Source organism: Mirounga leonina, unplaced genomic scaffold (genome assembly GCF_011800145.1).
Source record: "Mirounga leonina isolate KUSES-001 unplaced genomic scaffold, KU_Mleo_1.0 Mir_125, whole genome shotgun sequence".
Classification (NCBI taxonomy): domain Eukaryota; kingdom Metazoa; phylum Chordata; class Mammalia; order Carnivora; family Phocidae; genus Mirounga; species Mirounga leonina.
Window position 1 is genome coordinate 64,909,420 of NW_023270305.1, and position 26,792 is coordinate 64,936,211.

Consider the following 26,792-nt stretch of genomic DNA (forward strand, 5'->3'; position numbering starts at 1 on the left):
CGTTTTGATTATAAAGGATGAAGGCTATGTGAGCTTTTTCAGAAACGTTTTGAGCAGATATGGAGCAAATTTATATGGACCTTGCGAGAAAAAGAAGACAAAGTGTTTTACACTAAATTCTCTCATTGAACTTGGATGCAAGAGGGTTGTTTGCTTTAGGCCTGATCTTGGCAATCCTGGTATTATATTATTATTAATAATATTATTATATATAATGATATATCTAAAATGACCCACTTTATCCTCCATTTCCTCTGTTCTACCTCTATACAGTAGAGGATGAGCCATCAATCAGTACGGAGAGGTTCATTTAAATACTCTGGAAGGTTCTGGGAATATATGGCAGTTACTAAAATAAAATATTCTTCCAGAAGGATCCGTTTCTATCATTAAAATTTTACCCTTTTTTGAAAAAGAATGCTCTACCAAAAGAAGTCCCTTTTCATTTTAATTTTCTCCATGTCAGGCGTGGTCCTTGAGTGTACCACGGACCCGGAGAACCCTTCTCCTAGTCACTTACAAAGAATAATGAACCACTTGATGACTAAACCAAGGATTTGAGCTAATTCTTGGAGTAAACACTGGCTGGAAAAACTCCAGAAAGATTACCTCTGATCATACAGTGACTATGAATCTGAAAAGTAAAATGCCAATTAAAGTTTTATAAATTAAATCTTATTAGGCGGGCAGAAATGATCACCATAGAAAATGTCCTCTATGTGAAGAGATTTTTATAATGTGAGTAGCCAGACTTCAGTCTATAGTTTATTGCATGTGTTTAGCTAATGGTCTGTATGGATCCCAGTTTCATGAGTCAACACCAGTGGCTCAGCCCAGCTCCCACCTACGCTGTGGAGCCTTCCCCTACCAGTCGGGTTCATGCTCATTCGTCTATGAACTCAGTTTTAACTTGGTCTGTGTCTTACAGTTCTACCCTTTTCAGTTTCAATATTCAATTTCTGCAAGGCATTTTTTTTTTCTTAAAGAGATACAGTACTCAATACATTTTAAAATGTCTCTCATGCCTCTTCCCTTCTTTTCTGTTTGTTATTGTAATCTTCAGTATATTTGTAATAATCAGAATTCAAGATAAAGACACAGTAGGTGTCACTGATGGATAAGTGAATGAATTGTTTAACTGATTCATTCACTCATCCATCCCTTCATTTATTATTAAAACAGGTTAGATGTTGGGTAGAGAAGGGAAAACAACTATTAATGTTGCTTAGAGAAGAGCAAAACATAATGGTGGGGGCTTGGGGGGAAGATGGGAGAGAAGTCAGGAATAGGTTTGTGAATTGCCTTTTCCTACCGTTCATACTACATTTATATATGAATATATACCATACATGGTCTCTTTCTTTGAAAACATCTTGGAATCATGGTAAAATAAGCTTTTTTTTTTTTTTTTTTTTAATTAAGCTTTCAGTTGATGAGAGAGCTAAGCTCACAGAAGGTAGGGAACATTCTCAGTGGTCAAAAATTAAGAGGGAGCTCAGTTGAGGGGAGGGGCAGAGGGAATGTTGGATGAGCTGATGTGGAGCCCACCCAACCCCAGGAGTTTACTGGTCTCAAGAACCAAGGCATTTTTGAATGGACCTGTAGCAACAAAAGAAGAGACCTTGATTAACGAAAGTAAAGAGATAGACTTGATACTTCCACATAAAACTAGGACTCTCAAAGGGCTATACCTTTGGTGAAAGTATGAACCAAAAATGAAATGTGCAGAGACGCACAGAGAAACTATGAAGCTGTATCTCTTAGCGTCACCTCTTGGTTGGGGAAAAAAATGTTCCCCTGAGAAGTTATATCCGTCTGCTCTTATTCAGGTTTAGAGTTCAGTCTTACACTTCCTATAGAAACTAGGGGCCCGCGGGTTGAAAAATTAACTTTAAAAATGGATACCAAACAGACAGAAGCAAACATAAAATCTCTCTGAAGAAACACACCCTTCATCCTGGCCACGCAGGCTTCCCATACACAAAGCCCCACTAAAGATAAGCTCATCATCTAAAATTACAAAATGCAGGAGGATATAATCACCATGAGTGAGAGCTAAGAAATTCTCAAGAGGGAAATGGTATAGACCTGATCTTACATAGCATCAGCCTGGCATGAATATTCCACAATTAAAATCTCCAACTCATCAGAAGAATCTGTCAGTAGCTAAAACTGTTTCTTTTGTTTTCCCCAGACAGCTTGTTTAAGAGCACACATCACAGACTAGACTCTGCCAGATATTAGCTGAGCCATTAGCCTCTCCCCAACCCTAAGAGCAAACTAAAAAATCTAAGCACTTACTGTTCCTTGAATGTCTAGTTTTTTTTCCTCTCTCTCTCTTTTAAATCCCTTCTTGTTAACAGTCTAACAGAATCTAGAGTCTAAGAGTCTAGCTTCTCTTTAAAATAAGTGAGTATGCCATTTGCATGCAGGTACCTAAAGGTCTCTGAGTTATACTTTGACAGAGTCAAATGAATAGATAGAGCAGCAGGACTGGACCACAATAACTTCAGATAATAAAATTCGAAGACTATAAAAAAAGAGTATACCTAAAATAATGAAAGACTTATGCCTAAGTATTTTATATTTGGGGATGCTGTTGTAATGATATTTTTAAAATTTTGTTTTCCATGTATTCATTGCTAACATATGGATATACCATTGATTATTGTGTATTGATCGGTAGCCTGTGGCCTTGCTAAATTCATTTAATTCTAGGAGCTTTTTTCTAGATTCCTTAGGATTTCCAATGTGTATGATCATGTTGTTTGTGAGCAAGGCCTGTTTTACTTCTTCCTTAACACTCTGTATGCCTTGGGTATCTTCTCCTGCAGTGTCTTGAAGCTCTAGGGTAATGGTGAATAGAGAGTTGAAGGTGGACATCCTTGCTTTGTTCCTGATGTTAGGGGAAGAGCTCAGTCTTCTACTATAAAAACATTAACTGAGGGTTTTGAATAGATGCCCTTTTTAAAAAAGATTTCATTTATTTATTTATTTATTTGAGAGAGAGCATGAGAGGGGGGAGGGTTAGAGGGAGAAGCAGGCTCCCTGCTGAGCAGGGAGCCCGATGTGGGACTCGATTCCAGGACTCCAGGATCATGACCTGAGCCGAAGGCAGTCGCTTAACCAACTGAGCCACCCAGGTACCCTGAATAGATGCCCTTTATCAGTTTAAGACTACCTTTCTATTCTTAGTTGGCTGAAAATTTTGTGTGTGTTTTTTTTTATCATGAATGGGTATCGATTGCCTTTTCCCTCATCTTTTTAGATGGTCATATAGTTTTTCTTATGATCATGTAGTTATTTAAGTACTAAAGGAAAAGAACTGTGAACCTTAAATTTTATACACAGCCAAATTTTCATTTCAATGAGAGAGAGTATAAAAATGTTCTCGGGCATGTTATGAGAAGTTTGCCACATAAAAAGCCACAGTTGAAAATACCTTTAATGGAAGTGTTCAAGTAAGAGAAACAAATCCAGGACAACCTTCAAGAGATATGGGATGTCAGGGTCATCTAATATTTTGATAAATATACTGCTGTTAAAAAAAAATGTCTAAGATTGAAGAAAAGAGAATTTTTTTTAAAGATATTTAATTTTTCATTTGACAGAGAGAGGCATGGGGGAGCGTCAGGCAGAGGGAGAGGGAGAAGCAGGCTCCCTGCTTAGCAGGGAGCCCAGTGTGGGGCTCAATCCCAGGACCCCGGGATCATGACCTGAGCCGAAGGCAGACGCTTAACGACTGAGCCACCCAGGCGCCCTGAAAAGAGAATGTTTATCCAGAAGAACTAATGTCAAAAATTCCAAACAAGAACAACATGATGGCGGAAGAGAGGAGATAAAAGGAATATTAAGAAATGCTAATGTGTTTAACTTAGTAGGGGGAAGGTATATCTGCTTCGAAGTTTAAGAAGTCAACAGTCGGGCGCCTGGGTGGCTCAGTTGGTTAAGCGACTGCCTTCGGCTCAGGTCATGATCCTGGAGTCCCGGGATGGAGTCCCGCATCGGGCTCCCTGCTCAGCAGGGAGTCTGCTTCTCCCTCTGGCCTTCCTCCCTCTCATGCTTTCTGTCTCTCATTCTCTCTCTCTCAAATAAATAAATAAAATCTTTAAAAAAAAAAAAAAAGAAGTCAACAGTCATGGGATTTTTCACCAGAAGCCATGAGTTCTTTGATAATAGTCAGGGATGGAAGAAGCAAAGTCATTAAATCCAGATGGCCATCATTTCCACCACCCCCATGTACAGTATGTCTGAATTCAGAACATCCAATAGAAGCCAAAACTCCACTGTGTTTCACTCTTATCAGAAATAAGAATAAGAGGAGAAATATGAAGCCCTACCCCAGTGTCTTGATTAAAGCAGGTTTTAGTGGCATGAGTCGTTTGAATTGCCCCTTTTGTGGTTATCTTGTGCTTTGTGTATCCTGGGACAGTGCATCTTGGTAAAATGCAGGGTGCCATTTCATTGTATAAAGTAGGGAAGGGAGCATGATCACTAAAAGGGAAGCTGGAAAAGAGAAGTGGCTTCATGTTCTAAGGCAGGTCCTTGTTGGGCAGGTCAATTTTAGCAAAGAGTGCGTGTATGAAAACAGAAGGCCTGGAAAGTAATCTTTAAAACTACCCGTGCCTGGGCACCCCTTGGAACGTCTGCATGTACTCTGAGAGGTACTCATGCTTCTTGGGAAGAGTGACAGGTCATTGTGACGGAATGAGGAACACAAAGAATGTAAGATAGGCTGGCTGGCTGGTTCTGATGGCTTTAAGCATAAGAGAGCTTTAAAAAAATTAGGGGTGTCTGGCTGGCTCAGTTGGTAGAGCATGTGACTCTTGATCTCAGGGTTGTAAGTTCAAGCCCCATGTTAGGCATGGAGCCTACTTTAAAAAAAAAGTTAAATTGAAAAAAATCACAGACCCAGAATTTTAAATTCTTAGCTCAAACTACAGAGCCTCTAGGAATGTCTTAAAAAAAAGTCTCTTTTCTCTTAGAGCTGCTGAACGTAAGCAGCTAAAATTCAGATGCAGTGTCTGATACTGTGGGAACCTATATCACAACCTAAGATGAATTTATAAACCAATCATGTCCTTCATGAGAAAGTTAAGGCATTGACTAAAAACATATGGGACCTTGGGAATTAGAATGGGGGAATCAATGAATCTGAGTACCTGGAATTCATAAAAGTCACTGGACTCAAATGTGAACTAAATTTATGAAGGTGAGGTCACCGGGGCTTATTGCCAGTGGAAGCAGCTTCTTTCTCCCTTCTATCCTCGGATCCCTCCCTTCCTGGTGTCCTCTATTAGCTGAGCCAGCAGAAGGCAGCTGACTGGAGAGGCTAGGAAATGCTGTTTGCTGGAGCTAGCCCCCTTGTGATGCAAAACACAATACAGAAGATGGAGGAATGGCCCTGAAGACAAGTATGCCCAGGACAGTCACCCCCTGTGCTTTCTGCATGTACCACTAATGTCAAAAGCCTTGCCATGGCCTCTTATTGTGAAGTGGGGTGTAGTTTGCATTCTCCTCATCCCCGTCCCAAGCTCTCAACCTGGTTTGCTTTGCTATTACACCTGGCCCCTGGGAGCGCTTGGGAATTCTTGCCTCCTTTTTGCTGAACCATGCTGGGGACTGGGGACTCCTGAAAGATGCTCTTAGGCCCTAGACATCACCCTCAGTATTGCTTCTCATTGTTCAGGTCCCATATTGGGCTCCCAGGGGCTTGCCATCTCCTGGAAAACACCTGGGGAAGGTAGGGACACTGCACTGGGCTCTTCTCAAATCCCACCCAAGGCATGAGTCCTTGAACCAGCTCGGGATCATCTCTAAAGGGATCCTGCCCAAAAGGGTATCTGCTAGAGTGCTAGGGAAAGCAGATACTGAGAGAGGACCAGGAGCTTTCTGAAGGGGAGGTGTTAAGGGAACTGTAGTGAGGATCCCAGCTGGGAAGCCACAGTAGCAAATGGAGAAGGGGAGGAGCCAACTTACTGTACCAGTCAGGTAGGAACTTATCTCCCACCACTCTCCAGTCCTTCCCCCCTCGGCCCTGGTGTGGTCACTGATGGCAGCTAGCCAGAGGAGGAAGAGCTGGGGATTGAGAGAGAGGATTTGTTTGTTTATTTATTTATTTATTCATTCATTCATTCATTCATTCATTCATTCAAATATAAGATATTCTTTTTTTTTTTTTTTAAGATTTTCTTTATTTGTCAGAGAAAGAGAGACTGAGAGCACACAAATAGGGGAAGAGCAGGCAGAGCAGGCAGAGGGAGAAGCAGGCTCCCTGCTGAGCAAGAAGCCTGACATGGGGCTTGATCCCAGGACCCTGGGATCATGACCTGAGCTGAAGGCAGACGTTTAACTGACTGAGCCACCCAGGTGCCCCTCTTTTTTTTTTTTCAAGATGTTATTTATTTATTAGAGAGAGTGCACAAGTCAGGGGAGGGACAGAGGGAAAAGGGAGAAGCAGACTCCCTACTGAGCAGGAACCCAACATGGGGCTCCATCCCAGGACCCCGGGATTACAACCCAAACTGAAGGCAGACACCCAACCTACTGAGCCACCCTGGCACCCTAATTTCCAATTTCAACTAGACCTTCAATTCAGGCCAGAAAGCCTTCAGTTTGCTTTCCCAGTTACACCATGATAATTTCAAACTTTAACCTGCTCAGTCTCCCTACCCCTCCTCCAATCACAGCACTGTCAGAAAACAGCCATGCCTCCCAAATCTCCGGCTAGTACCCATCTGGGCTGTGGATCCTCTCTCTCCCGCCTCCTTAGTAACCTTGGCCTTCCAATTTTGTCCACTCTGCTGACTCTTCAAGCTCATCTTTGCTGGCTCCTTTCCAAAAGGATGTAGGCATACACATGGCACTCCATCTCAAAGACGACCCTTCCTGAATCCTGTGTCCCCTCTAGCTACTTTCCTTTCCCTTCACAGCCAGTGCTTGGAAGACTTGCCCATATTTGCTGTACCTGGAGCTTACCTACCCGCTGTTTTTCGGGCACTGCAATCTGGCTGCTCCCCAGTCCTTCGCATTAGCTGCTCCTTGAGCCCACCCCCACCCCCCCTCCACCCCCCCTGCCACTGACCTCACTTTGATCAGTTCAGCTGAGCCCACATCTCCCTTGGCCTCTGTATCACTTAGGAATGCTTTGGTATGCAAGTGACGGTCTTACAGTAGCTTAAGCAAACAGGAGTTCTCCCCACCTAAAAGGTATCTGGCAGCACGCAGCTGCCAGTGCTGATTCAGCAGACCCAGAGCATTGGGGGAGCCTTTCTGAAATTCTCCCTGACTTCCTTCACAGTTGAGGATGACTGCTGAGGGGGTACATCCGGATCCACTCGGGGCTGGAAGAAGGGGAAAGGTCTGCACCAGTCACTTAGCTCTTTTATCAGAACTGCAGATTTCCCAGGTTTCCCTGTATCTCACTGCCAGAACTCTGTCACGTGCCCGTCTAGCTGCCAAAAAGACGGAAAAGTGAGTATTTAATGTTTTTAGCCTTTATTGTGGAGACTGACGGGAGGAAGAGGGTGGACAATTGAAACTGGGTTCCACCCAGTCTAACTCACCAGAGTCGGCATGGTGCAGCTCTTTGGTTACCTACAACCCATTCACACTCCTTTCCCATATACACATTTTGCATGGAACATACTTACTCCTCCATAAAGCAGATAATCCTGAACTTTCACCCAGCTCCTACAGATAGCATGGAGTCCAGGTACTCTGTGCAGGCCCCTCTTTCAGGTCCAAATGTGGTTTCTCATGGCCTGATGACTCAAGCTAAAGGTTAAGTTTTCCGCTAAAATGACAAAGACAGTACCAAGTGTTGGGAGAATGGGGAACAACAGAACTGTCCCATGCTCTTGCTGGTGTATAAATTGTCACAGCCACTTGGAAAAACCTATGGCAGTATCTGATAATGCCGAACATCTGTGTTCCCTATGAGCCAGCAGTTTCTATTCCGAGGTAGATACCTGATGGACATGTGAACAGATGTGCAACAAAAGAAATGTTCCACAACATTCAAAGCAGCATTATTTGTAAGAGCCTCAAACCCAGATGTGCAGAGACAGTAGAAGAGAATAGCATACAGAAATGAGAATGATCTACACACACTATAGATGAATCTCAAAATGATGTTGAGTCAAAGGAGCCAGACACAAAAGAGTATGTACTGTGTGATTCCATTTATAGAAAATACAAAAACAGGTAGAACGGCTCTGTGCTATTACAAGTCAGGATAGCAGTTCCTTTTGGGGAGAGGGTGGTACTTGGACGAGAACACAAGGGGGAATGCCAGGGTGTTGGTAATGTTCTGTTTCTTAATCTGGGTGCTGGTTATATGGGTGTGTTCCATTTCCGAAAATTTGTTGAGTTGTATGCTTTTCTATATGTGTACTTTCCTTTGTGTATACTATTGTGAATTAATACAAAATATATATGCTGGTCTCTGCCCTTGGCTCCTGGCACAGAGCTCCTAAAACCTCTATGATTTCCCAAGTGGTAAGAACACTAGGAACATTTTTTGTTCTAATATTTGATCTTTGACCCTGGTTCCTGACTGGTTCCTGACACAGTTTCTAAAGCCCTTGGAATTTCCTGGGTGATAGGAGTGTCTTTTGTTCTAATGAGGTGACTCTTGGTGGGCTCCTGGATAGCTTCAGCATGGGGCTGGACACCAGAAAGACCACACCATGATTAGAAGCTTGGAACTTTCAGCCCCGCTCCCCATCCTCCAGGAAGGGGAGAGGGATTGGGGATTGATCTATTAATAATAATCAATCATGCTTATGTCAGGAAGCCTCCATAAAAATCCCAATAGTACAGGATTTGGAGAGCTTCTGGGTTGTGACCATGTGTTGGGAGGGTGGTACACCCCAACTCAGCGGGGACAGGAGCTCCTGCGCTTGGAATCCTTCCAGACCTCACCCTCTGTATTACCAAATCTGGCTATTCATCTCTATCTTTTATAATATAATAAACTGGCAAACATAAGCATTTCCCTGAGTTCTGGAAACTATCCTAGCAAATGATCAAGTCCAAAGAAGGGGTTGTGGGAACCTCCAATTTGTAGCCAGGTCAGACAGAACTTGTAGGTAACCTGGGAATCTACTAATTGTGACTGTCATCTGAAGTGGGGGGACAGTCTTATGGACTGAGCCCTTAAACTGTGGGGTCTGCACTAAGTCCAGTTAGTGTCAGAATTGAATTGCATTATAGTACACTCAGCTGGTGTTGCAGAGAATTGCTTGTTGTGCAGAGAAAAATCCACGTACCTGGTGTCAGAAGTATCGTGTTTCTGAGTAAAGGAAAACAGGAGTGTGTCTTTCCTCTACAACTGTACAACAATAAAATGTATAAAAACACTTTCAATGCACAGTGTGAAGGAACAACGAAAGCTTCCTTTTGGGGGGGAAAAAAAAAGAATGGAAAGCATAATATACCCCCTTCACTAACCCACATCACTTCCTGCTAGACAGATAGAGCAAGGGATCTCTTCCGTGGCAGTGCGTTAAGTTTTTCATTAGGGAATCTGGTGGCTCCTCACTTCTGTCTCTTGGTTGTGCGGAAAGCACAGTGTTTGTATCCTCCTCCCTGTTGGAGGGAACTCAGAAATCCAGGGATTGCCCTAAGGGTTAAACAGTAACAGACCAATGTTGACCAGGCTTGAGACTTTAGGGACACAAATGATTCCCTTAATCATTTGTTAGGCTTCTGGTCAATTCCATGCATGAGTAATCACAACCAAATAACTTACGTAGTTTTTAAATGGTTTTCTAATTAAAGATTAAAAAAATTTATTTTCCAAACAGGTAACATTTTTTTTTTTTTGTTAAAAAAAGAAAAAGCAATACAAAAAAATAAATTAAGGTCTTATTCTCACCTCTGTCCTCTTTTATTAGTTTCTTGTGTATACCTCAAGTGTTTATTTTTGCAAAACCAGCAAACGGAGTATTAGAATATTTAAGTCTTTGAGGGGCTTCTTTTTTGTGTGCTCACTTACAGTTGAGACAATTCAAAACAACAGCTGCAGGGAGAGATGCCACCTTGAGTCCATTTTTGCTACCTTGGGCCTCAGTCTTATCTCCTGATAAAGCTGCCCCTTCCCTGTTTCCACTTGTCCTGGCTTCAGCTTGGGTATACAAAGAAAATTATTTCAGACCAGTGAGGCCCCAAGTTGTGGGACTTGGCCAATTTAGGTTGTAAGCTGCCGGTAAGGGGTTCCTGTCTTACCAAGGCCTTATTTTTAATATCTACTTTCAAATCAGATATCTCTAATCTAGATTTGTCACTCTCTTGAAGGACTTTGCTGAAAGCTACTAAAGGAAAAAAAAAAAAAAGCCAACACCACTAAAGTTTTATATTGTTCCTGAGATTTCTCCTGCAATACTATGTTGGTTGGCATGCAGTCTGTATCCAAGGCACAGCAAGTGATGGCAGTTTGACAGTTTCACTACAGCTTAACAAGTTGGTCACCAACTTTCCAATTTGGGATAGAGAGTCTTCACCACTGGCTACCATAACCTTCATTAGCTAATTCCACATTTTAGTGTCTGTTTTTAAGTGTCCTACTGGTGGTACCGAATTGTTTGCCTGTTAGGAATGGGTTCAGCTACAAGTTACAGAATATTCACCTATAAATGGCTTAAGTTAATGTGTGTTCTCACTCATGAACTAGAATGGGGATAAGAAAGCTCTCCCAGTAGTCCAGATAGCAGATGATGGTTTCATGGATACCAACCATACTTCAGTAGAGCTGGGGGAAAACAAGAATAGCTCCTAGAATTTTGGCTTGAACAAATAAATGGGTGGCAGTGATATTCACTAACATGGACAAAACAGAAAGGTACATGTTTGCGGGGTGTAAATTAATTTGGCAGGAGGCCAAGTTAAGTTCTGAGATGCCAGCTGAACATTCATGTAAAGATGTCAAGTATGCAGTTTTTTGAGGAATTAGGAATTACAGGGAGAGGTCATCATTAGAGAAAAATTTGAAGTCACCTGCTTATAAATGGCACCTAAATCCATAGGACTAGATGAAATCATATAAGGAGAGTGGGTAGATCGAAAAAGGGACTCAGGAAAGAACCCTGGGTGCTTTGTTATTTATCGATTGAGCAGAAGATAAGCCAGTGAAAAGAACCCAAGAAAGAATAGCCAGTGAGGTAGGAAGACTAAGAGTGCATGATGTTAGAAAACAAGAGAAGAAAGTGTTTCAAAGTGGGAGTGGTTGACTGTGTTGAATAGGACTGAGAGGGCAAGTTAAAACAGAACAGAGAAGGGACCACTGTATTTGCATGGAGATAGTAGTTTCAGTAGCATGGTGGGGAGGAAACCAGAGAGCAAGCTTATATGATGATGGGAATTGTCTATTAGAGAGGGAGCAGTTGCTAATTCAAGAGAGAGATGATAGAGGCTAAGATCCACAGAAAAAGTGGAAGCATTAGGCAAACAGAATGAGAGCACAAGACCATGTCTTATTTGTGTATCTAGTAGCTTCTAGCACAGTGTCTAGTACGTAAGAAGTACTCAAGAAATGTTACTGAATCAATGAATAAATGAGCAAATGGAAGAATGGATGGATGGCAGATGCAGGGCTGAAGAATGAATTAGGTCAAACAACTTCAGAGTAAGGAAAGAAGGGGGCCTTGCATTAACAGGGTTTCTTCAGGGACTTTGGGATCCTGGGCTTTTTCTCTGGAAGAGGGTTGACAGATTTCAATCTCAGATGAAGATGGGAGAAGGAATGAGGCACTGTCAATGGCAGTTACCTCGGCCAACTTTCAAGGCCCTGATCTGCTAAAGCAGAAAGCAGGGAGGGTTCTGGGATCATCTACTTAACCTCTTTTTTTCTCTCCCAGTCTCTCCCTTTCTGGATCCAGATTCGTATGAAAGATGATTATGTATCTTTATGAACACAAGTGGGATAGGGGATTTTAAAAAGGACAGTTCCACATTCATTTACCCATCTGGTCAGTGGATATTCATGGAACAGTCTTGTATAGGGGAAAGTTGTAAGAGCAGCATTATGCGGGGCTTTTCTTTTGTTTGTGCATCTGTTTTTTTCTTGAAGTGCTTTGTCTTCTACTAAGATAGCAGGTGATTCCACTAACTGCACAAGTTAGGTGGTATTTGAACTGAGCTGCCCATAAAATCTTGGTGGGACTCGTATAAGACGAGTGAAAGGTATCGAAGATGATGAGGCTTGTGGAATACAACAAGCAAAGGCTGTTAGCCGGCCACTCTTGGAATCGCAGGATCCGTGGCTGGCTCCAGCGTCTTCTAGGCGTTTCATGAGGAGAGGAATTAGGATTCCTATTATCTTTCTTCCCAACCTGCAGGCGGAGGAACCGAGGAACCTATAGAGGGGGAGGCAGACTGGAAGCCAGCTCTAGCGTCCGACCCATCCGCATTAACCATCCTACGTCCCACGCCGGACTACATTCCTACATTCCCAGCAACCTGCCGACACCCTGAAGGCTCAGGTAGCCCAACCCGGACCCGAGCCGACTGTCGCTGTAGGGAAGGCAGGCAAAGGAACTGCGTCTGCCTGGCCCTTGCTGGGCTTGAGCCCTTTACACGTGGAATCACCCCAGCGGTCCACACTGCGGGTCTCCGGGCGGGGGCGGGGCTCTTTGGCGCCAATGGGCGGGCAGAAGGGGGCGCGCGTGCGCACGGCGAGTCGGGTCGGGGGGCGGGGCCAACAAAAGCATTCTGAGGACGGGGGCTGGCGAGGCTCATGTTGGAAGGCTTCGCGTCTGGGGAGAACTGCTTGGAAACGGGGCAGTGAGGGTGAGTGAACTCGAGAACACCTGAGGCCCGGGCTTCGGCTTCCGAGGCCCGTGACCCAACCCTAGGTAATGAGGTCGGTGGGGCAGCACTCAGGGGTCCGTAGCGGGGCGGGATCCCGGCGCCCCTCTTCGGGGCTCGGGGCTTTGGGCTCAGGTCCCGGGGGGCGGGGGGGGGCGGGAGGGGGCGAGAGCGGTCTGGGTCGGGGTCGCTGGGAGCAGATCGTCTCTCCTGGAACAGGGCCGCCGGGGCCTTTGAAGCCAGATGGGTCCGGCCGGGGCCAAGTCCCTGCCTTCTTGGACGACCTGCACAGAGGCCTGGGGCGTTAATCTCCGTCTCCTGCCGGGACCCAGGTCTCGGTCTGGGAGAGACAACAAACAGGTCCTGGGCCGGGCGAGTGGAAGGCAGGGGAAGCCGACCTCCTCTTGTATCCTCTATCTGGGCATGGCACCGCCAAGCACCCGGCGCCCAAGCCAGAAACCTGGGCGTCATTCTCCCCTCCGGCACGGCACCCCTTTACCCACTCAATCGAATCCACCGAACATCTCATCTTAGGTATTTCCACTTCGCGCCTGATGCACAGTCCCTCTGTTGCAGCTGGTTCAGGCCACCATTGCCCCTGGACTACTTCAGTAGCCTCCTGACTGCACCTCTTGATCCTCTGTAGTTTGTTATGTACTGGAAAGCCAGAGTGAGATCTTAAATACATTGAATTTTTTTTTTTTAAAGATTTTATTTATTTATTCATGAGAGACAGAGAGAGAGAGAGAGAGGCAGAGGGAGAAGCAGGCTCCCAAGGAGCAGGGAGCCCGATGTGGGACTCGATCCCAGGACCCTGGGATCATGACCTGAGCCGAAGGCAGACGCTTAACCATCTGAGCCACCCAGGCGCCCAAGCCAGAGTGAGATCTTAAAACAGATCTGATCGTGTCACCAGACGCCTTCTTCCCCCATTCCCTTTCCGGCTTCAGTGGATTCTCATTGTTCTTCCAAGCTCTAAAACAGAGCTTATATAGGCCCTTCATGAACTGTCTTTTTACTCTTTTTTGCCTTACTCTAGTTCTCTTCCCCACTCTGCTCCAATGGATTAGGTCCCCTGGCCAAACAACCCTCATCACATGGACCAGGTACAGTTCCTGCTTATCCTAGAGTACCACATTTCAGTTCCCTGCCAACCTGCAGAATTATTCAGACAAGCTAATCATATCCTTCCATCTGCCTCTACTGTGTCTTCAACCTTACCGAGCTTTTTTTTAGTTCCTGGATTGGACCAAGTTTCTTATAGGCTTAGGTGCTGGTTACATTATTTTCCTTCTGCCTGAAGTACTACACTTTAGTTGAAAAAACCCTTCTTATCCTTCATGTGTTACTCCAGGTGTGGGTTGGGGTTTCTGTGGTACTCCATGGGTGTCTGTTTACTGGTCTCTCTTTTCCACCAGGCTGTAATCAGTGTGACAGGAGCCCATCCGGGTCAGTGTTCTGTCCTCAGTACTTTGTGTGGCACCAGGCTGTTAGTAGGGAGTGTGTTGGTTGAATGCACAAATGAAGCATGGCCACTCCATGGGCTCTCCAAATAAGCATATAGATCAAGTTATTAAATGCTCTGCTTTTCAGAACCAATTCTGAACCCCCCCCCCACCACCACCCATGTAGCAATTTCTTTGGCCTAGGAACCTCGTTCTATTCTTGTCTTCAGTCCAGGACCATAGCAGTGGTAAATGGGAAGTATTGTTCAGAGTTTTTCTTTGGCACTGATTTTGGGTACAGGATGTCTGGGTATTGGTGAGTGTGAATTAACTCAGGGCCACTGGCATGAGACAAAAGCTGCTAACAGCCGCTGCAGTCTCGATGGGAGGAAGGCTGGCTCCCAACTCTTACTTGCTGATGGGGCTAATGACAATAGGAGGAGAGGGTGGGCCAAGCTGGCCAGGCCAGCCCTAGTGGGAGGGCTCCAAAGGGAAGTTATGTTTCTAACTTAGGCCAGATCTTCTGTGGTAGGGAACAACGTATCTGGGGGCCAGAGCCCACTGCCCTGAATCAGACGTGAAGGTGTGCTGTTCTCTGGGCAGCTTAGCACTTTGTGATTGGTAGAGTAAGGGAGAGACAGATAAGATAGGCTCCTGGCCCTCGCAGAGGGAGGGAAAGAGAACAGTATGTGACTGTATGTTGTGAGAGGCTGCACTCAGGAGGGAGGAGAGAATGACTGGTGTGGCTGTAAGAATCCCCAGATGATGTGTGAAGGGGCCTGGAAGGGAGAGGGAGGATGGATTAATGAACAGTGGGAGCAAAGGCTCTGGGCCTGGAAGAGGCTGCTGGATCAGCGAGGGGAGCCCTGTTACACTCCAGGCACTGCAAAAGACCCACCACTGAGCATGGTCTGGCACTCTCCTTCCGGGACTGAGGCTCCTCCTTGTGAGGGATGTCTCAAAGCATGGGTTGGGTTCTGAAGTTGCCTTCAGAAGTCTCTCCTCTGGATTTTTTTCCAGTCTGGCCTTTATAATTTCTCAGAGGAGGCAGTGAGCCTGGGAACTGCTGGGGCTTATCTACTGTTTGCTCATGGCCTTGAACTAAGTCATTGGAGTATGGGTGATGCAACATGTTCTTCAGGCAAAGGGGAGTTGCTTATGTTTCTTTTGGAATGTGACAGTTTATTTGGTTAGATGACAGAGAGTTAGAAAACTGCTACAGGGAACCAAGATGGGACATGTTCAAAACCAGTGGTTCTTGGCCTTTATTCTGCTTCCCTTGAAGAAGGGATAATGTGGGTACATAGTTACTGTACTGCTTATCACTTGGTTGCTTTTTGGTGTTATTTAAATAGAGCCTGTCCCTCCTACACACACACACACACACACACACACACGATCTGATATATTAAGCCTCCAACCATATAGTAATAGGAAACGGTGCTATGGGTTCATTGATCACTCAACTGTCTGATAGATATCTCAAAAAAAAAAAAAAAAGGTTTATGCTCAGTTACATTGACATCAAAACTTGGCAGTATATCTGTGAAGGCGGGAATCCTCCCAACCCTTAAGGACCATGGCACACAGGCTGAGAACTGCCGGCCTTTGTGCGAGGCACTGTGCCTGATGCTGGGAACGTGCCTGCCCTCATAGAGCTCAGTCCAGCAGGGAGCGCTTACAAGTAATCAGGCAGTTCTCAGGGTTAAATTCACAGCAGTTGTCAGGGCCCTTCTGAAGGGAGGCACTGGGGAGCATATGGGAAGAATGCCTAAGCCGGACTCGGTATTGAAGAAGTCTTGCTGGAGAAAGAGATGTCTACTGTGCATGAGTCTACGAGGTTTGGTTGGAACTGGCTTCCCTCTCTGGTCTCTCCTGTCCCAGAACTCTTAAGATACCTGGTTAGACCAAGCTGTTCTGCTCTGGCCTGGGCAATTAACTGCTGGGAGTAACTTGAGACCTGTTTTCAGGTACCAGGTACAGTGGCAGTGGCCTTGTCAGGGTCAGGACAGTTTTATTTGATAAAACTGGAAATGTAGTTTCTGTTCCTGAATTATTTTCTAGAGATGAGAATTAAATGAAAGCCCCTTTTTTAAATTCCATCCATACATATTGGAACAAAATAATGGGGTAAATTACATTAAATACATATTTATAAAGAAAGAACATATTTTTAGTAGAAACTTTAGAATTCATAGAGAAGTAAAAAGAAAAATCAGAATCACACCTCGTAATTCAGAAAATAATATCTAACAGTTTTTAGTCATTGTTCTATATATGAAATATGCATACACTTTTTTTTTCTTACAAAATTACTGTTTACAGACTTTGGCAATCTGCTCTTTTTTATTAAAAGATATTAAAGATCTTTTTTTTTTTTAAGTATTTATTTGAGAGAGAGAGATAGAACAAGAGAGCAAAATTGGGAGGAGAGATAGAGGGAGAAGCAGGCTCCTGCTGAGCAGGGAGCCCGATGCAGGGCTCAATCCCAGGAGCCTGGGATCATGACCTGAGTGAAGGCAGACACTTAACCGACTGAGCTGCCCAGGTGCCCCTAAAAATCTTCTTTTATTGTTAAGTATGACATTGCATTATGATGTCCCTGTATGGTAGTAAGATTAGATGCTGCTTTTTGGCCCTCTGGAAGTTATATCCCAGTGGTGGTTGTTCCCTTAGGGAGAGGACTGTTGGAGGGGATACTGTTGATAGGCAAAATGGGTTTGGCTAATATTCCCAAACATTGTAGGGATGACATTCTCCCAGAGTCCCACCTTTTGGGATGGGTGAGGGGGCTTCAACACAGCTACTTCTCAGCTTCAGGTGCAGGGAGTAGAGGTAGCAGCAGTGAGCTCTGTGAGGTGGGTGCAAGGGAATGATTAGTACCTTAAGCTTTCTCTTTACTGTTGTCAGTTTGGGGTTGTGGTTACAGTTGGCCCATTAGAAATCACTGGCCTTGTTACCAGCAGAATCTGCGCTGCCTTTTGGGAGGTGAAAGTGTAGTCTTTGTGTTGGTGTGGAGGTCTCTTGGCCGTCCTTCACCTTCCTTTCTGAGGTCAGTCTATAAGCCCCTGGAAGGACTGGGAATTTCAGTTTAGCACACAGTGAGTAGAGGCCTGCCTGAACCTTGGTGGGGAATGCTGGGAACGAAGCACTCCTGCCGTCAGGAGCTTGCAGTGGTGCTATGTCTTGTTGACCACAGTTCTAGTCTAACCAAACTCCAGGAGTACTTGATGGCCTCCTAATGTCTACGTAACTCTTTCCAGTGATCTTTCACAGTGGTTGGGTTACCTGCCTCTGCCACTGTCCTGGGAGATGGACGAGGCAGGGGTTAATGTCCTTTTCTCCGTGTCCCCAGCTGCAAGGCCTTCATGTGACCTGCCTCATCGCTTTCCTTAACTACCACATTCCTATCTCTGATCTTGCTCCACTAAATAGTGCCCCCCCCCCCCCCCCCCCCCCGCATGCTGCTGGATGAGCCATTCTGAAACCTAGCTCCGATCTCCTCTCCCATTCACAAATCCTCAGTGGCTCCCCATTCATCCTCCAGAAATTTCAGCCTCCTTGGCCTAGTGTGCAAAGCCATATCCCATATGGCCGGGTCAATCTCTGTGTCCTTTGTCCACTATTCTGCCTGCTTCATAGCCTCTAGGCTCCCCCCAACTGAACCACTTGGGAGTTTCTTTCCCACTTGTCTGACCTGCTTCTCGCTTACACCATTGCCTTAGTCCTTCAGTCCCTGCACGTCCAGTGTGTGCTCGTCCATCCAGGCCCAGAAGTGTCCCCAGGTCCTTTAGCCTTCCCTGATTTTCCCTCACGCAGAGGAAATTTCTTCCTCTAAACTTTCAGTTTTGTTTTTCTTTAGGACACCTCACTTTGTGCCTTTTTTAGTGCTCTCCATAGGAAGTATTTTACCAGACTGTAAGCTTCTTGCAGGCAGGAATAATCTTTAAATCCCTTTAAGCTCTCATGAGTTGCTTGGCATTCTGAAGGAACTTTAGGAAATGTCATGGAGCCCTCCCACCCCCAGTCTGAATGATGGGGACTTGGCGTGCCCAAGGTCACCCCGCAGTCTAGTGGAAGAGCTGGCCTTAGGCCTAGTCTTCTGTAGTCTTGTTCCTTTCACTGAGTTCCTTCCCCAGGAGCACGCTGTGTCACGTTTTGAAAGAACCTTCACTCTGGTGTTTTCACCTGCACCTTCTATGTTCCCCACCTCCCAGGTACTGGCGACCATGAGATCTCTGCAGCTGCTCAGAACCCCCTTCCTGTGTGGCCTGCTCTGGGCCTTTTGTGCTCCAGGTGCCGGGGCTGAGGAACCTGGGGCCAGCTTCTCCCATCCCGGCAGCGTGGGCCTGGATAAGAATACAGTGCACGACCAAGAGTACGTATTCAGCCAGGGCTGGGGTCCCAGGGCCTCCCCTCTGCAGCTGCAGCCTATGGCTGGCTGCGATGGCTCCCTCCATCCGCTCCTCCCTCTGTTATTTGTACAACTCCTTGACATTTTTCAAGAACGATACTCCTTATAGCTACCTGTAAATCAGGCAGTCTTTTTTCCATCATCGTTTCATAAATGGAGGATCTTGAGGCCCAGATGGGATAAATGACTTGCCTGAATTCATTCTGTCTCTCTCTTTCACCAAAGACAGGTGTAGAGACCCCCCCCGACACACACATTCATACTCGTGAGCGCATGCACCTTCTCGCACACGTACACACAAGGAGTAAGCTTATTTAGAACAAATAACCCAGGCTGGAACTAAGGTTTCTTGACTGACCAGGCATTTTTCTTTTTTTACTGGCACATTTAAACATTGAATTATTTGTTGCAACTTTTGTCCTGGGCCAGTTAGTCTCACACATTATTTGTTATCCTTAAATTGGTTCAAAAACATTTTTTTAGTTGCTAGCCCCCAAAGGGTTTATAACAGCATTCTAACAATAAAGAGGGAACCATACCCATAGTCTTGCCAGCTTAACAGGTGAACTGTTTGACTTTTCCCCTGCCCCTTTCATGGCCTTGCCTGTGTCTCTCATCCTTGAGTGTGCTCTGCCACTCTTTCTGTTTGTTTTTCTGGGGTGGGTGAACTTTAAGATCTTGAACTTTCCAGTCCTTAAAGTTTTGGCATGATCCTGGGGTTGCTGCCGAGTGGTCTGAGTCTAACTATTGGTTTTTAGGCATATCATGGAGCATCTAGAAGGTGTCATCAACAAACCAGAAGCAGAGATGTCCCCACAAGAACTGCAGCTCCATTATTTCAAAATGCATGATTATGACGGCAATAATTTGCTTGATGGCCTAGAGCTCTCCACAGCCATCACTCACGTCCATAAGGAGGTAGGTCGGCCGAGGCTCAGTGGACAGCGTCTTGGAAAGCCTCCCCCCCCGCCCCAGCAGTTCAGTCCCCAGTCTTGATGACCTGTGCGGTCCTTGTACAACAGTATTGTTGCATCTCCTTTTCCTGCTCACCACTCCAATCTGCCTTTTCCTGTTCGAAGCCCCTTCTCGCAAAGGGTGACCTACTGAGGCAGAAGTCCCAGGGCCTGGTATCTCTGACAAGTGCTACAGGCATTTCTGCTGCACCCTGGAGTTTGAGAACCAGCGCCTAAAGGACAGACCACATGAAAATGCAGAGCAGGGGAGAAGTTTTATTTGAGAAGAGAGGCGAACCAGGGGACCAAGGGGTCGAGGGACTCAGCAATAATTGAGGGTTTGTGTGATATTATACAGTTCTCCATATGAAGCCGTTTACAGAGCGCTTTCAAGTGGGTTAGAGAGCTCATTCGATCTTTGCAACAGCCTGTGAGTAGGCAGGGCAGGCACTGTTACTGCCCCCAGTTTAGAGGTGCGGGAACTGAAAACAAGATGTTCTGTCTCCAGGTCTAGTGTCTGTCCCACTCTGCCACACCGCAGTCTGTAGAGAGGACGAGAGGCAGAGCTGGGGATGTGGGTGTGCTCCCACTGGCTGCCGGGAGAGCAGATTTGGGTTTGCTGGGAAGGCAGTGGGGAGCGCTAATGGCTTCGTGCGGCAGAATGGCAGTGCCACTGGAAGATCTCCGGCTGTGGGAGGCAGACTGATGGACGTGGGGAGAGACTTGCATCAGGGAGAGAACCTAGGATTTGGCAGGCCAGGCTGTTGGTGGTGCTAGGAGAGCAAAGGCTGCACACAGGAGAGGTAGCAAAGGAAGAATCAGCCAAGGACGTGAACAGCGTTAGCTTAGCACTCGGCACAGTGAGCCCTGCTATATCTGCTTCTGGAGCAGGGCCAGTACCTTCACCTCAGAGATTGTGACAGGTTCTCCTGGTTGGCAGTGCCTTCCTCTTCTTGTTCTGACCCCAAGATGCTGTCCAATACAGACTGCTTGCATTTTCCAAGGGCATGTTGCGCCCAGAGCTGACCCTCAGGAGAGCCTGGGTTGTGAGCTTTTCTCTAAGATGAGTTTGTGGGTTTGGGGGAATTAGGAACCTCATAATTCTGTGTAAGCCAGACCTAGGTTTCTACAGCGAACGTGTATTACTTTTGTAATTAGAAAAGAAAAGTAATTTTTAGAACAAATAAGCAAGGGCCTGCTTTGATTGCATCCTTCTTTTTAACTGGCAAATATAAATCTAAATTGCATTGTTGTGAATTGACTCTATCTGATGTATGGTTTGTGGATTCTTAGAAGTAGCCACATGCTACACTGAAGGAGCTTTTGGACACATGAGCACGGACATTTTAGACATTAGCTAAGCACTTCCAGTAAAATGTGTGACTCATCATTGTCTAATTTGTATTTTGTAGGAAGGGAATGAACAGGCCCCACCACTGAGTGAAGCTGAACTGATTAACTTAATAGATGGTGTTCTAAGAGACGATGACAAGAACAATGATGGATACATTGACTATGCTGAATTTGCAAAATCACTGCAGTAGACATTGTTTGGCCATCTAGTTGTATGCAAATGTGACCCGTTACAATGTGATTGAACACTTTTGGTAATGCAAAATAACTCATTTCCAACTACTGCTACAGTATTTTGGTAAAAACCTATAGCAGTTTATTACACTGGGGTGAGAAAGAGAGATCAAGAGAAATATAAGAGAAATGGGACATATCGCAGTCCCCAAGTACTCAGTCTCTTACTGGACAAGGGCTTGATTAAAGAATCCTTTTAAGAATATTGGATAATTGGAGCGTAGTACTCAGGAACTTGACTGTAGAATACTGCTAGTCTCTTGGTTTTCATTCATGCTACCTGAAAAGTAAGACAAGCTTTGCCAAGTGGACACACTTTTCAGTAACAGTGAAGGAATAGCATAAATGCCAAATGTTTCCCCCGGTAGAACCTGTCTCTTCAGGTAAATGTGGTCAGTATTCTGCAAAGTTCCCCCGGCCTGAATGATGACGTGCCCCTGGGCAAGGGAGTATTAGGCTATTTCAAAGCCATTGTGTAAGAAGGAGGCCAGATCCTGCGTTCAGCTAGCCTTAGCGTCTTAAGATTCTGTATCTTCTGGCACTTTGGAAATGATACACCATTGACCTACATGATTAACATTTTTTAGTTTTTCAGTATTTTACAGAACTACTGTCACATCCTTTCTTTTATATCTTCTTCAACTTAGGAGAGACCTTGAATTTAAAAGTGTTCTTTCTTCTAATCATTAGCAAATGTTTTAGCTTTCTTACTGTTTCCAGGGTTTGTTTTTGAGGTTTAGACACTATATGGAACACAAGGACTGTATCCCTCCTGCTTGATGCGGTGCAGGATAAAGCTACTAGCTGGTCTTGCCTAAGTGAGGAGTGAGATCACCAAGCACCAATTGCTGCAAGCTATATTTAGAAGGAATGGTGCTTAAATTACCCCTTCCAGCTTAAATATGTGAATTCCTTCAGATCAGGAAAGATTAGAAAAAGAAGCCTAAAAACTCTTTAACAGTGTGAATCTCAGTAATGGTTGAAAATGAGAAGCAGCGGCAGACTGTAATTTGGTTTATTGGATGTGATGGACATGCCAGGATGGAAAACCCAAAATGGTGGTTGAATGGGGCAAAAAACTGCATAGGATTTGCTGAAAGACATATAGAGACTTATTTTCTTTATTAGAGTATTCTTATAAGAAAACATATGTATTTGTAAAAATGGTTTCTGTGTCAAGTATTTGTGCAATCAGAGCTGAATTGTAAACTATTCTTGTAATATCTAGTTATTTTGAAAGAGTTATATAATGAATCTTGGATATATGACCAATAAAACTGATAAACAAAATAAAGAGCAGTTGATTTTGTCCACATAGGGGTCTTCTCCTCCCACATGAAGGTTTTGTGTATTTAATACAGATGTTTACATGTGCCTACCCCATCACAGGCCCTACGACCCTCCTTGGCTGTGCCCTGTTCCTTTTGGCAGGGGTAGATTCCCAGTCATCCTTGATGCATTTCTTCTTCTGAATGAAACCACTTTTTGGACCTTTCTTCCCTGGCCATGTTCAGATTATGATAGCATTGTCTAGTTTAGGAAAATACTGTGTTTTCTCCTGGAGTCTTGGCGACTGTTTTTTCTTGGCCAGAAAATTTAATTAGGTAGCATTTTTGAAAACCTCCCAGGCCCAAGCAAAAAGCACAGTCTCCCCTGGCATTTTGAGAATAATGCTTTGTTCTGCCATTTGAAAAGGAAAGAAGGAAAGAAAGAAGGAGGGAGGATAGGAAGGAAGGAAGTTAACCATTGCCTTCTCTCTCCCTTGCCCCCCAAGATCCTTGGATCTTGCACTGACCCTTCTTCACCCAGAGCTGCCCCTCTGGATGGATCTAATGAGTGGCTCACGGTTGGAAGAATCTCATAGTGTTGGCAGCTAGGAAGGGACTGAGCAGCTGGAGAGGGAGAGAAGCAAATCGTCAGAAGGCAGAGTCACCCCATTAAATAGACAAGACGGACACCTCCTTCCTCCTCCACAGCTGGTTTCTCTTTGTAATTATTTCATGCTGGACTCGTGGTCCTGTTTAGGAAATGTCCCTGGTGGGAGGAGCCTGTGATATTAGGGACACAGAGACATTCCTTGCATACCCCCTCTTGACCTCTTCTCTCCTACACAATACCTTGGCCTTCTCGTAGCCCACCTCAAGGATTTTTCAGAATGTATAAGGAACATCTCTGTACTTCAGTTTCCTTACCTCTAAAATGGAGATAAATCTACCCAAGAGAGGCCGCCTTATATGAGCATAAGCTTTGAACTCAGGCAGACCCGAGTCAGAATCCTAGGCCTGCTACTCCCCAGCCATGAACTTAAAATTTAGTTTCTCATATATATTTAAAAAACTACAATAAAACTTACTGAGAGTTTAAGAGGATTAACAAAATGAGAGAAAATGTAGAAAGCATCTAGTAAGTGCCTGACAATAGTACTAAACACTGAGTCACCCATTCCTCACTCTGGCTGGAGAGCCTGGGCCCCTTCCTCATTGCAGTGGGGGCTGGTGGGGCTGTAAAGGGATTGATGACTCCTCAGGGGCAGGGGTCGAAAGATCTTCTCTGTAGGTTATTCCATTGGATGGATAGATCATGATATCAATCCATTTATCTGTCGAACTACAGAACAAGTTAGGATGTTCTGTGTGGTACAATTACATGTGATGTCTGTTTGTCCATAAAGTCTTTAATACACTCTTACTTCTTGAGGAAATTGAATTACTGCAGTTTGAACAATCTTAAGCCTTAGTAAGTATTGCTAAATTGCTATCCGAAAGAGTTGTACTAATTAATACTTCATCTCTATTGTATATGAAGAATCTATTTCCTTTAGCTAGACCCATAACATAACCTGACAAGTTTCCCAAACACAGAGCGATGAGACATTAGGGCTTTTAATTTTTGACTAGTCCTGCATTTGTTCATTTGTTGATTCATTCATTATTTATCTTATGTTTGCCATGTAACCTCTCTGATTTAGATTCTGGATTTCAATTCCTTCTAGAGAGGAGAAAAAGAAAAAAAAACCTTTTTGTCATATTCCAGATTCCCCTGAAGGTGTTATCATCAGAGGACACAAATACTCTTACATAACATCCCTGATAAAAACAAGAGCTAAATCACATTTCTACCTCAAGAGAAAATCCATTTTATCAAGGACCCAACAAAAGATCTAACATTTCAACTAGGAAATTAGTAGCAGAAACTATGAACATTATGTCTGAACTTTTGGATGTTAGAAACAAACAAAACCCTTTTGGGAAGATGGAATAGATAGACTTCTCTCTATTTCTCTAATGAAGTACAACAAAACCCTGGGAAATTATATATAAAGCAAACGTAAGAAGACTCTGAAAGGTGGAGAGAACAAGGCGGACTGGTTAGGGACATTGGGATGTAAGCAAATACATGGTGGTGAGTTCCGTCTTGTGTTTGTTTCTTGTGTTCTGTTTTTTTGCCAAATATATCCCAGACTTGGAGCTAAGGAAGCTGGCAACCGAGAAATTCCAAAAGGGGCATGCATAAAAAAGCCCCAACAAAAACCGCTCTCTCTAGCCAGGGAATGAAGAAAAGGGCAATCTCACAAGACACAAAACTTTCAGATAATAACTGCTCTGTTCCAGCCAAACACTACAGGGAAGACAGTGGCCCTGTCAGCAAAGGCCGAGCGGGGAGCCTGGGCTTCCATCCTTGCCAGGCTGTAATGAGGTGTCCTCCTCCTTTATGTGTCTGAGGTGATGCCAGAGGAGGCCAGGTAGGGAGCCGGGACTTTCATTCCTGCCACTCCCTGGGCAGTAACAAGGCCCCCCTCCTGCCCACAGGGTCAGTGGAGAACACGTGGGGATCCTGGCCCTGGAGCTCCACCCACAACTGGCTGGAGTGAGACTCCCCTCCCTCTTCCTGCCGGGTGTATCTGATGAGGCCTGGTGGAGGGTCAGGACTTTCACCACCCAGTGATAACAGCACTACCTCTACCTCCGTGTCAGTAGAGAGCCCGTGGGGACTCCAAACTCCCAACGCTCCCAGCCTTGTGTACTGATGGAGGCTGAGTGGGGAGTAGACTTCTCCCTTCACCTGTCAGGAAGGAGGCAGCCCCTGCCCTTGCCCTGCCGCAGTGGTGGCATGGAAAACCAGTTAAAGCAGGTTTAAATAAGATCCAGTCTCATGGTCGGAGCCGCTGCCGCCAAGTCCAGATCCAGCCTCGCGCGCCCGCCCGACGTGCACTCCCGATTCCTTTTGGTTCTAAGTCCAAAATGGCAACTCTCAAAGATCAGCTGATTCAGAATCTTCTTAAGGAAGAACATACCCCCGGAATAAGATTACAGTTGTTGGGGTTGGTGCTGTCGGCATGGCTTGTGCCCTCAGTATCTTAATGAAGGACTTGGCAGATGAACTTGCTCTTGTTGATGTCATGAAAGACAAACTGAAGGGAGAGATGATGGATCTCCAGCACGGCAGCCTTTTCCTTAGAACACCAAAAATTGTCTCTGGCAAAGATTAGAAGGTGACTGCAAACTCCAAGCTGGTTATTATCACAGCTGGGGCACGTCAGCAAGAGGGAGAAAGCCGTCTTAATTTGGTCCAGCGTAACGTGAACATCTCTAAGTTCATCATTCCTAATATCGTAAAATATAGCCCAAACTGCAAGTTGCTTGTCGTTTCCAATCCAGTGGATATCTTGACCTATGTGGCTTGGAAGGTAAGTGGCTTTCCCAAAAACCGTGTTATTGGAAGTGGTTGCAATCTGGATTCAGCCCGGTTCCGTTACCTAATGGGGGAAAGACTGGGAGTTCACCCATTAAGCTGTCATGGGTGGGTCCTTGGGGAGAATGGAGACTCCAGTGTGCCTGTATGGAGTGGAGTGAACGTTGCTGGTGTCTCTCTGAAGAATCTGCACCCTGACTTAGGCACTGATGCAGATAAGGAACAGTGGAAAGAGGTTCACAAACAGGTGGTTGACAGTGCCTATGAGGTGATCAAACTGAAAGGCTACACTTCCTGGGCCATTGGACTGTCTGGCAGATCTGGCCGAAAGTATAATGAAGAATCTTAGGCGGGTGCATCCAATTTCCACCATGATTAAGGGTCTCTATGGAATTAAAGATGATGTCTTCCTTAGTGTCCCTTGCATCTTGGGACAGAATGGAATTTCAGATGTTGTGAAGGTGACTTTGACTCCTGAGGAGGAGGCCCCTTTGAAGAAGAGTGCAGATACACTTTGGGGGATCCAAAAGGAGCTGCAGTTTTAAAGTTTTCTAACGTACCACTTCACTGTCTAGACTACAGCAGCATTTTAGTTGGAGATTGTGTATATTGTCCTTATTATCTGATCTGTTACTCAAGTAATATTAAAATGGCCTAAGAAAAAACGTCAGTTTCCTAAAGTTCCAAATAGGAATGGTTCACCAAACCCTGCAGCTGTATCCTGATGTTGATGATACCTGTCTTTGTAGCCCTAAATGGGTTAACGTAAGTTGGCTCCACCGTCTCAGAGGCACCACGGCCAGAGCTGCGGCCGCTCTTCACACTGGATGTGTGTTTACTGTGTGTTCTGTCACTTCGGGTTCCTTCCCCCAACACCCGACATGCCTAGTCCAT

General features: G+C 45.1%; 1 protein-coding gene and 1 pseudogene across 3 annotated transcripts; both read left to right on the forward strand.

Moving 5' to 3' along the window:
* The first annotated feature begins 12,698 nt into the window (after positions 1-12,698).
* On the forward strand, positions 12,699-22,496 carry MCFD2 (multiple coagulation factor deficiency 2, ER cargo receptor complex subunit). 3 transcript variants are annotated; one of them, XM_035001625.1, is made up of 4 exons: positions 12,699-12,789; positions 18,470-18,630; positions 19,425-19,584; positions 21,032-22,496. In XM_035001625.1, exons 2-4 carry the CDS (start codon positions 18,482-18,484, stop codon positions 21,161-21,163), a joined length of 441 nt encoding a protein of 146 aa, XP_034857516.1. In that variant the 5' UTR covers positions 12,699-12,789; positions 18,470-18,481; the 3' UTR covers positions 21,164-22,496. The 3 variants fall into 3 exon arrangements, with proteins under 3 accessions (XP_034857516.1, XP_034857518.1, XP_034857517.1); XM_035001626.1 differs by having other exon boundaries at positions 12,735-12,854; XM_035001627.1 differs by lacking the exon at positions 18,470-18,630 and having other exon boundaries at positions 12,731-12,789.
* A 2,936-nt stretch (positions 22,497-25,432) lies between these two features.
* Positions 25,433-26,563, forward strand: LOC118008167 (annotated as a pseudogene).
* Positions 26,564-26,792: the final 229 nt, after the last annotated feature.

What these genes read in the sequence shown, in the direction of transcription:
- MCFD2 (XM_035001625.1), top strand. Translation starts at nt 18,482, where the DNA reads ATGAGATCTCTGCAGCTGCTCAGAACCCCCTTCCTGTGTGGCCTGCTC. An exon ending in AATACAGTGCACGACCAAGA is followed by an intron (nt 18,631 to 19,424) that starts GTACGTATTCAG and finishes ATTGGTTTTTAG; the next exon opens with GCATATCATGGAGCATCTAG. An exon ending in TCACTCACGTCCATAAGGAG is followed by an intron (nt 19,585 to 21,031) that starts GTAGGTCGGCCG and finishes TGTATTTTGTAG; the next exon opens with GAAGGGAATGAACAGGCCCC.